At 45.9% G+C, this 11,174-nt stretch overlaps 1 protein-coding gene across 6 annotated transcripts in view; it reads left to right on the plus strand.

The window, feature by feature from the left end:
• The window catches only part of TSPOAP1 (TSPO associated protein 1), a 432,345-nt gene extending 425,748 nt beyond the window's left edge, over window positions 1-6,597 (plus strand). For 3 of the 6 annotated variants that reach the window (XM_082245070.1, XM_082245072.1, XM_082245071.1), the window contains one exon: window positions 5,415-6,597. In XM_082245070.1, the coding sequence (XP_082101196.1) occupies window positions 5,415-5,615 (201 nt within the window). In that variant the 3' untranslated portion in view covers window positions 5,616-6,597. The remainder of the gene's footprint in view (window positions 1-5,414) is intronic. The other 3 variants (XM_082245075.1, XM_082245073.1, XM_082245074.1) reach the window with 3 other exon arrangements.
• Window positions 6,598-11,174: the final 4,577 nt, after the last annotated feature.

Genomic DNA, 11,174 nt, shown 5'->3' on the forward strand with positions numbered 1-11,174 from the left:
GCTAGATCGCACGAGGCCGCCATTTTGGCGTAGCCTTGTGTCTCCAGCATGGGGGCGGCCATGTTTGAGGTGACCCAAACACCTCGTGGAGCTAGGGGAGGCGCCGGAAGGCATACGGAGGGGCGGAGCCGCCTCCTTTCTTCCCGGGCAGCCAGCCAAGAGACTTCCTGTCGGTTCGAGAAGAAGTGCTGAGACAAGTGCAGTGGAAAACTCTGAGCATCAAGTGGTGAGCCTGGGGGTCTATCTCTCTCTCTCTCGCTCGATAGGGGTCCCTAAGCAGCTAACACTGAGGGGCTTTGTGGCGCTGGGGGTCTAAAAAAAAAAAAAAAAAAGTTTTATTTTTGGATTGAATTTTCCGGGTAGTAACTGGAATTATCATGGACCCTGCCACACAAGCACCCCCACCTGTTTCCCTCGAGGGGACCACGGGACCCGCCGGTGCACAGAGTATAGACGCATTTACATCAGCTTTGGAGTCTTTGGTGGCTCGGGTGGAGACGGCCTGTCAGGGACGGGGGTCAAGAAAGCGACCCCCGCCTACCCCTATATCATCTGACACCTCTGACTCAGATTCAGAGATGGTCACTGCAGCTGCAGGTCCCTCTGCAAGGGCTGTTATCTCAGGTAAAGTTCCCTCACAGTGAGGAGGACGTTCATTCTTCCGCCATAATTCGGGAAGAAGCATTGGTGGACGCACTAGTTGTGGCGGTGCGGGAAACCTTAAGACTTGATGTTTTACCGGCAGAGGCAACTGAAACAGAGATTCCCTTTGGTACTGACAAGCCCATCAAAACGGTGAAGGTTTTTCCTGTACCCAAGTGTTTTGGTAATAAAATTAAAGAAGAATGGGAGCATTCTAAGCGTACCTTTACTATTTCCAAGCGTATTGCTAGACGCTATCTGTTTGAGGAATCCTTCATTAAGAAATGGACGGTACCACCAGTGGTGGATCCACCTATTTCCAGGCTGAATAAAGCCACGGTTATCCCAGTGGAGGACACTTCGTCCTTTAAGGATCCGGTGGATCGAAAGGTGGAAGCGGAGTCCCGCACTATCTTCTCCCTGATAGGGTCAGCATTTAGACCAGTAATTGTTATTGGTCTAGTTTCCCAGACACTAACGGAATGGGCGAGATTGGTACGCCAAGACCTGAGGGGGAAAGATATCCCCCAGGGAACATCTGATTTGATGGAACAGATTATACAAGGGCTACAGTTTGTCTGTGACGCAGCCTTGGATGCTACCCCCCTATTAGGGCATGCATCTATGTCAGCGGTAATCCTCAGACGTGTGCTGTGGTTAAAATGCTGGTCAGCAGACCTAGGTTCCAAAAAGACCTTGACGAATCTCCCCTTTCAGGGGAATCGCCTATTTGGGGCCACCCTAGATGAGATCATTAAGGACGCCACTGGGGGCAAGAGCACTTTCTTGCCACAGGCTGCTAAAGCTAAGGGACCTCGTAACAAGCGAGGACCTTTCTTTACCGCCCATAAAGGGTTCGCACGCCCGGCTGGAACAAGCGGGAAAGGCAAGACTCCTCCAGGAGGGTTCAAGAAGGGCTGGTCGGACAAACAGAGGACCGACTCAGCCAAACCCGAAGCAAAGGATTACACAGCCTGAAGGTGCGCCCCCACCCGGTTTGAGGGTGGAGGGACGTTTTCACCGGTATTCAGGACATTAGATCGAGCATCGACTACTGCTACCGGTGCGATTCTTCCCTTCCAACATTTAAGTACTACAGGGAGCGGTAGTCACCGTTCCCTGAACAGATCTTTTCCTTTACCTTTTCCAAAGATTAGTCTCAATTCCCCACAGGAATCGGATCCGGTTGACCAGACAGACCAAGAAGCCTCTAGCCAGGTGACTTCGGTCCCTGAGGTTCAACCAGGAAAGATCACCGTTCCTGATAGGAATCAGGTGTCTGATAAATGTGTGGGAACAGAAAACGACCAGACTTTGTCGGATGGTCGGGCCAGATAGCTCTAGGGACGCCTGGTTCAGATCCAGTCAGCACCAGTGGTCCTCGAAATTCTAGGCTGGCCTCGTCAAGCCAGCCTGGCCGACTTGGACATGCTAGTCGCGGACGTTCCGTGGGAACTTCGTCTCAGGGAGTATCTGCGGTCTCAAGGACCAATCTACCATCGTGCTTTACAGTCGCTGGTTTTAATGGCCTGGCCATTGAGACCCAAGTACTGAAGGACAGAGGGTTGTCAGTTTCAGTCATTCCAACCCTTATTAAAGCAAGGAAAGCGACTTCCAGCAGAGTCTATTATCACACATGGAAGACTTATATCGCGTGGTGCGAATCTTTAGGATTTCCTCCACGTACCTATTCGGTGACTCGAATATTGGCCTTTTTGCAAAAAGGGGTTGAGCAGAAACTAGCCTTGAGCACCATCAAGGGTCAAGTTTCAGCATTAGCAATCTTCTTTCAGAAACCTTTAGCTACCAAGTCCTTGGTGCGGAATTTCATCCAGGGGGTGCGGCATCTGGCTCCACCAGTCCGCGCGCCCTTACCGCCCTGGGATCTTAATTTGGGTTTGTCGTTCTACAGAAACCTCCCTTTGAAAACATCAGGGAGATTTCCTTGCTTACTTTATCCCAGAAGGTGGCCTTCTTGGTGGCTATCACTTCTGCACGCAGGGTGTCAGAACTGGCTGCTTTATCATGCCAGTCCCCATACTTAGTGATTCATAGGGATAAGGTAGTACTTCATCCTAAGCCATCCTTTCTTCCTAAGGTGGTTTCAGATTTTCATCTGAATGAAGATATTGTACTACCTTCCTTGTGTCCTCAGCCCAATCATCATCGGGAACATGCGTTGCATTCCTTGGATGTGGTTCGGGCAATCAGGGTATACCTGAAGGCTACGGAATCGTTCCGTGAGACGGATTCACTTTTTGTGATCACGGATGGCCCCAGAAAGGGGTTGCCTGCATCTGCCGAGACTATCGCCAAATGGATTAGACAGACGGTGGTACAGGCTTATTCTATTAAGGGTCGGAGTCCTCCGTTCCCTGTTAGGGCGCACTCCACTCGAGCGCTCAGTACTTCCTGGGCCTTCCGCCATCAGGCGTCAGTGGTCCAGGTATGTAAGGCGGCCACCTGGTCGTCGGTACATACCTTTTACAAAATTTTATAAAATTGATGTGATGGCATCGGCGGATGCCTCATTTGGCCGCAAGGTTTTGCAGGCCGCAATTTGAGGAGACCGGTGGTCTACCTCGAGGAATTTTTCTGTTGAAAAATTTTTTGTTGAGTCTCATCATTGAGGATGAGCATTGTAAAACTTCTAGTTGGCACCGGTTGGGCCTTCTAGATTGGATTTAATTTACATTTTTCCCACCCCTCATTTGTGGTACTGCTTTGGGACGTCCCGAAGGTGCTGAATCACCGAGGACTACGTCTGTCAATGAGCAATAGAGAAAAATGGATTTTTGTAAAATCTTACCGTAAAATCCTTTTCTCTTAGCTCATTGACAGACGTAGTACCCGCCCCTCTGTTTTGGAGTTGGGTTGGGTTAAATTCTCTAAACACTGCTTTGTGACATAACTGATTTGCTGTGGCAGAGAGAGAGAGGATATACCCTCGAGGACTGCCTCTAGGGTGTGGCCAGAGCATTTTATTTCCTGTCTAGTCCTACTCCTGTGGAGGGCAGCATAACCCGAAGGTGCTAAATCACCGAGGACTACGTCTGTCAATGAGCTAAGAGAAAAGGATTTTACGGTAAGATTTTACAAAAATCCATTTATAAATAGACATGGACATTATAAGGCAACAATTGCAAGCTATTTCCCCACAGTGAGATCCCTCCACTTTCTGTTCTGGTGACACTAAGACAGGAAGTGAGGGGAAATCTCATACAATGATATAACCCTATTAGATGTTCTAGTTACGTATATATAAAGCAAGCACTTTTTTTCCATAGTGGCTAAATTATGGAAGAGTAAAAACCCCATTCTTTTTTTTACGATCTGTGTCCCATTGTGAGGTCCCATAGACACAACAGGTAGTGAGAGGGAAATGCCCTTGGAGACAGTTGTCACCAGAACCGATATCCCCATTGGGAGGTTTCCTCCCTTTTTTCTGCTCTGGGGACAACTCAAATTTTTGGGTTTACCACATGGGGTCACTGGGACAAGGAGTTATTTGTCCTGGTGACCAAAAGGAAAAAAATAGTTGTCACCTGAAGGGGGGGGGGGGGGTTTGAACCCTTTACTACTCCATCCAGAATTAGAATAAAAATGTGGATTTAGTTTCACCTTTATATCCTGGGATATGAGGCAGTGTTCATACACTGCTTAAAGTGTCTGTTCATTGTGTCTGGAATTCTTGGATTCCTGAATTCCTGGAAGAGGAGGACATAGGATGGGGAGGGGGGGGCATAGGATGCAGGAGATGGGACTGGAGGAGGAGGACATGGAGTGGAGGAGGATAAGGACATGGGATGGAGGAGGAGAAGGACATGGAATGGAGGAGATGGGACTGGAGGAGGAGAAGGACATGGGATGGAGGAGGAGGAGACGAGACTGGAGGAGGAGGACATGGGATGGAGAAGATGGGACTGTAGGAGGAGGAGGACATGGGAAGGAGGAGATGGGACTGAAAGAGGAGAAGGACATGGGATGGAGATGATGGGACTGGAGGAGAATAAGGACATGGGATGGAGGAGATGGGACAGAGAAGGATGACCTAGGATGGAGGAGATGGTACTGAAGGAGGAGGAGAAGGACATGGGATCGGGGAGAGACTGGAAGAGGAGGACATGGAACTGGACTCCGTGGGACTGCCAGTGGGGGGGGGGGGGGGCCTGGGTAATGTACTGTATATGGTCAAGCCCAGTAACGGGGGGGTGGCCAGGCCTGAAACTATGTAAGGGGCCCCAAAATTTCTGATGGTGGCCATGCATGTAACGATTGCATTTACGCAGAAGTCCTTTTCATTTTAAAAGGACTATTTGTACTTCCATGCCTGAAGTACCCCTCCCCAGTACTTTATTGATGTCACCTAATGTAATCAATAATTGCTAGGAGGACTTGACATGCACTAAATGTGTATTAAATGCATAAGTGAAATTACCCCATTTTATAAATAAAACTTCCTGAACAGACAAAATAGAGACCAGTGCCTGGCTTTTGTCCCTATAGAGTGCTGTTGTGGATGCATGTGTTTCTGATGGCAGCTAAAAATAGTTTGATTTCTAGAAATGTATAACTGAATTTGGAACACAAATCCTCACCTTGCTTTCTATTTGGTCTTAAGAGTTTTTGTGGAAACATAGCAAGTGATCATTAGCCTTTTAATGCAAAGTATTAGTAAAAGCTGCATTGTGTTCATGAAATGTTAGATCACTTTGTGAAATATAATTGAAAACTTTTGCCTGTAAGCTAATTGTTTCTTTGCTTTTCTGTAGTTTAGCTGTGATGTTACTGCTGATCAGCCATACTCCCCTACGAATGATTCATTATCCTCTGACCAACCTAGTGAACCGAAGGAGACTTCTGAAAGATCCGACCAATGTCAAGAAATCTCTTCTACCAAGAAAAAGAAAAGTTTCTTCTCTAAAGGGAGAAAGCTCTTTAAAAAGTTAGGTTCCTCTGGAAAGAACTTATAAAAAATAAAAAGGCCTGGCCTGTCCAAGCTGTTATACAGCAATAATACACTTAATGTGGAGGGCGTTATGAGCCTTTTGTCTGTTACCATCCATTCGCTGACCCATCTGGGATTGGTCAGCTTTGCCACTTGTATATAGTATTTACTGTTAAATGGTCTGTGAGCAGTTTCTTGTTGTCTGTGACAGCAAGAGGCCGTTATGAATGTACCTGACTGGTGTCTGAAAACGTAGTGAGGACAGGAAGTAGATCTTAAACACTGCTAAAAGAAGAGCTACATTGGGGAACCAGAAGCCTGGATTTTTTGAGCTCTTCTCAGCTATGTTGTTTGGTTCCCAAAGTTTGTCAATTGGGCACTTAGGTGACCATGCCTTTTATAACAACGTGGAATGTTTGCACTATGTTTTCTCCCTGACTTTGTATGCCATTTTGCGGGAAGTGTTCTGCAGGAAGCCCCATTTCTGCAGCACCTGCTGAACCCCATACAGGAGAGAATCAACGCCAAAATAGCAACCTCGGCGAGACTTGATTCGCTTCTCCCCTAAGGAAAAAAGCTTTGTTATGTTGTGTGCATGTTGGAAAAAAACTGAATGTTAATTTGCCTTATTTTATCTGGTTTGATATTTTAACTGTTTACAAATGTTCTTTCTGCTGTGAGCAGATATGGGAGTAACTGGTTATACGCCAGGGTGATGTGTATATATAGTGACTTAAAGAGCGTCCTATTTCCATTGTCCCTGTCGCCAACATTCTCTCCCAGCATCAGAGCCATTATTTTGTGGAATTGTGACCAGCATTTTGTACCACATGGCCAGCATTTTGATGCTTTCAGTGTATGTTATTTATTTTGCATGTTTGAAAAAAATTGTTTTGGGGTAACACCCGTGATATGTTTAGAAGCATTAAGTGACACCTGTTGGTGTTGCAACATTCATTGTTTACAAATGCAAATACATTTTATTATAATAAAGTCTATTTTCACTACACACGTTTGCTGCCATATTAAAACACCACACCTCGCTGTAAAATGTATAACTATTTGGAAAACCTAAGGTTTTTTTTTTTTAAATATATAATAGTATCTTCCTATTTTCAAACCATCTCTTTTATTGAGTTTTCTGTTGGTGTAAAAACCAAACCATAAAGAAAATATGAAATGTAGCCCATGGAGGGGCATGGCCAAAGGCCGCAAGTATACAACACAAAACCAAAAATACAAAATCAGACAGCAGTTGTTGAGCTTAGAGTGCATGGTTAAAGCCCCAATTAAAATACATATCATTAAAAGAAGCAATACCCACTAGGAGGACATCTTAAAAATGCTTACCAAGAAAACATCCTTGTCAATAAATATTTTGCAGACATTGCAATAGAGGGAATATCTAGCCAGCTAGACCACACTTTCTGAAACTTTGGTGAATACCCTATGTTTCTGTAATTAGCCAAGTTGTATTTTGCTACATATTTTTGGTAAAAAAAAATCCCAAAAAGCGTATTTTAATTGGTTTGCGCAAAAGTTAGTGTTTACGAACTACGGGATAGATTTTTGTACTTTATTTATTTTTTTGTTTTTTATTAGTAATGGTGGGGATCAGCAGTTTTTAGTGGCACTGCGGCATTGCGGCAAACAGATCGGACCCCTAACTGACATTTTTGACACTTTTTGGGGACCAGTGACATTAATACAGTAATCAGTGCTAAATATTATGCACTGTTACTGTATACATTACACTGGCAGGGAAGGGGTTAAAACTGGGGGTGATCAAAGGGGTTAATGTATGCCTAAATAAGCTTGCTCACTGTGGGTGGGGGGTAGGTTCTGTGAAAGGCACAGAGAGATTGCGGTTTCAGCTTATCTGAATCTTCTGATCTCTCCCCGCCTGTCTGACAGAAGACTCGCCTACTTTGTTTACATAAGCAGGGAGGTCTTCTGTCAGTTTATCTGACGATCACTGGAGGCCAGGGGCAATCACCGCCGCTTTTCCCATGGCCTGCCTCCGGCTGTGTCTAAAGACAGCGGGAGTGAGGCTTCGGCGGCGCCGCCAACACTTTGTGTCCAACATCACATAGTACTACGTGGTTTTGCGCAGCCGAGCCACCCTGCCGCAGTAATACTATGTTGGGTGGTCGGCAAGAGGTTAAACCAATCTCAAAGGCGCTTAGGCAGGGTGCTCTACAGGTCCAAGGGAGTGGCTCCTCAAAACAAGGGGACCGAGTCCTTGAAGGTCAGCAAGTGACAGTAACTCACCGCGATGGGTGAAGATTGGATTCTTGTTACAAAACAGAATCCTGCAGCAGGACTGGTAAGTCCACTTTAAATATATTTGTAAAGATACCTTTATGCACTGTTCCCTTTAGGATAAAATACCGTGTGCCATGTTAGTCTCTACAAGAGACAATGGGTGTATTAGCTATGTCAAAGCACACCTGATTTGTTCAAACATTTTCTTTGCTCCCTGTGAAAAACAGGTGTATCATCTATGTTAAAGCACACCTTGTTTGTTTAAACACAATGTTTTTACCCTGGGCTGATTACCTGTAAGGTATCAGCTGTGACAGCACGTTTTGTTGCTTATGCTGCTCTCACCCCATGTTTGGCATGTAATTTTTCACCTTGGCGCGAAAACGCCCACGCATCCATCTCTCCTAAAGCTCCGGTTTAAGCAGCTCCTTCAGTGGCGTGTCTGTGGCAAAGGATCGTCCACGTGCAAATATTCACCATTTTAAAAAAAGCGTACGATTGGAGCAGGAGGAGCATGTCATGACGCGATTGGCATGCACGTGGACTCCACGTAGCACGCCGCGCATGCGCAGTACAACCGCAAAAGGCGCGATTTTAAAAGGAGATACTTTTTAAATGCGCAAGCCTCTGTCAGATGGCTGGACGGACACTGAACAGCAGCAGCTGGGTTTCGTGGGTCACTATGGGTGCATGTTTACAGGCACAGTCAGGTTCTGTATCTTTGGGATAATCAGTGTTTTGTGTGATAAGCTGTATAGCTTGGCACAAGCCTTGAGTACACTGAAGTTAGTACCTCAAGTTTCTCTTGTCTAAGAGTAATGTTCTCCCGAAAGAGGAGTCGGGGGGGGGGGGGCACAGCTGGAAGAGGCACTATGGTGCCGCCGTCAGACCTTGAAGGTCTTAGCCCTGCTTCCTCTGTGTCTGCCCATGAAGGGCCAGAGGAAACTAGCCAATCTTAGCCATTACGGATGTCAGGCATAATAGCTACTCCTAAAGCTTCTGTCGCAACCTACGTCACTAAGGACGATTTGGCATCGGTGTTAGCCGGCCTTGAGTGTAAAATTTTTGCCATGATTGCAGCATCGCAAGAAGGGAGGAAACTTGATAGATCCCCCCTCTCCTGAGCCACCCCCTGAGTCAGTTCCGGATTGGGCGGAGGATGTGGAAGTAGTAGCTGTAAATGACCCTATAGACGGTCAAGCGGAGGTTTCCACTTCTGGGGAGTCAGGATCTGAGGAGTCATACTCGGCCTCTCAATCCCAGAGATTGGTAATTCAGTCTCTCACTGAAATGGTCTGGTTTGGATACAAATTACCTCTCTTAGAGATGTCTGAAGTCTTTTTCCTCTCTAGGCTCATTGTGCCCTTCTCATAGTTCTCAGGCTTTTCCCTTACATCTGCTCTTGGAGCAGGTAATATATACTGATTGGGATCATCCTGATAGGATTTTTTTTCCTCCCAAAAGGTTTCACTATTGTATCCTATGGAGGGAAAATTCACAAGAAAATGGAGTATACCTACTGTGGATGCTGCCATTTCTTCAGTTAACAAAAGTTTAACTTATCCTGTGGATAATGCCCAGGTTTTTAAAGATCCAGCTGATACGAAGTTGAAATCCTTACTAAAAGCCTCCTTTGCTGTTGCAAGGTCTTCGATACAACCAGCAGAAGCTATAGGAGTTTTTCAGTCTTTAAAAGACTGTATTAAGCGAGTGTCCTTTCTCAAGGAGCGTCTATGGAAAATTTGACAGATCTACCTTGCACTTTGTTTTGCAGTGGATGCTCTTAAAGACTCCATACAGCAAATGTCACGGTTTTCTCTTTTGACAGTGCATATGCGCAGAATCGTATGACTAAAAAGCTGGTCGGCCAAATTACTGTGTAAAATGTTGCTGGCTTTCTCTTTCAAACGCCTATTTGGTGATGATCTGGATCAATACATCCAAAAGATTTCGGGGGGGGGGGGGGGGTGCGTTGCTAGAAAAGAAAACTGAATCTGAACTTGGTAAAGGCCCAGCGTCTGGAATATCTGGGTTTCCTCATGAACACAATACAGGCAAAGGTATTCTTGCCATCAAGAAACATCACACACCTGAAGGATCTGGTTCCATCCATAAGAAGGCAAAAGTACGTCTTTGCATGAGGTTATTAGGGAAGATGGTGTCCTCATTCTGAGAAATTCCCTATGCTCAATTCCATGCCAGACCCTTGCAGAACAACATTCTGTCAGCATGGTCCAGAAAGGTCCAGTCTCTAGACTGGTGCATGTCTCTGGTACCAAGAGTAAGTCCGAGTCAGTTTGTGGTTGTTAACCACAAATTTGTAAAAAGGGATATCCTTCCTTCCAGTAGTCTGGAAAGTAGTGAATACAGATGCCAGTCTCTCCAGTTGGGGAGCAGTTCTGGAGGGGACCACGGTCCAAGGAAAGTGGTCATGGGTAGAGAAAAGTCTCCCCATCAATGTCTTGTAAATACGAGCAGTTTGTCAGGCTTTAAAATTCTGGACGCCCACACTTTGGGGCTACCCTGTCAGGGTACAACTTGACAATGCCACAGCTGTGGCTTATATCAACCATCAAGGAGGCACCAAAAGTTTGTCAGTCCAGAAAAAGATAGATATCATCCTATCCTGCGCAGAAAAATGTGTTCCATGCCTATCGGCGGTTTTCATTCCAGGAATAGAAAACTGGCATGCAGACTGAGTCGTCAACAGATGTTTCCGGGGAATGGTCCTTGCACCCCGAGATCTTTGCATTGATCTGAAAACGCTGGGGGGTCTCAGATGTGGATCTGTTAGCATCCAGGTTCAACAACAAGTTGAAGAGATTTGTGTCCAGGACCAGGAATCCACTCGCAGTTGGGGTGGATGCTATAGTGACTCCTTGGGAGGAGTTTTCCCTGATCTATGCCTTTCCTCCGGTTCAGCTGCTGCCTTGTCTGTTACGCAGAATCCAGCTAGAGGGGAAACCAGTAATCCTGGTAACTCGAGCATGGCCGAAGAGGTTTTGGTATGCACAAATTCAAAAACTGGCAGTGGCAAGCCCTTGGGCTCTTCCACTGCATCCGGACCTGCTCTCTCAAGGCCTGGTATTTCACCCTGCTTTACAGTATTTAAATTTAACGGCTTGGCTATTGAAGCCTTGATTTTGAAAGAGCGGGGGTATACAGTGCCTTGCGAAAGTATTCGGCCCCCTTGAACTTTGCGACCTTTTGCCACATTTCCGGCTTCAAACATAAAGATATAAAACTGTCATTTTTTGTGAAGAATCAACAAGTGGGACACAATCATGAAGTGGAAGGAAATTTATTGGATATTTCAAAC

Source organism: Pelophylax lessonae (genome assembly GCF_965119305.1).
Source record: "Pelophylax lessonae genome assembly, chromosome: 2".
In the NCBI taxonomy this organism is placed as follows: domain Eukaryota; kingdom Metazoa; phylum Chordata; class Amphibia; order Anura; family Ranidae; genus Pelophylax; species Pelophylax lessonae.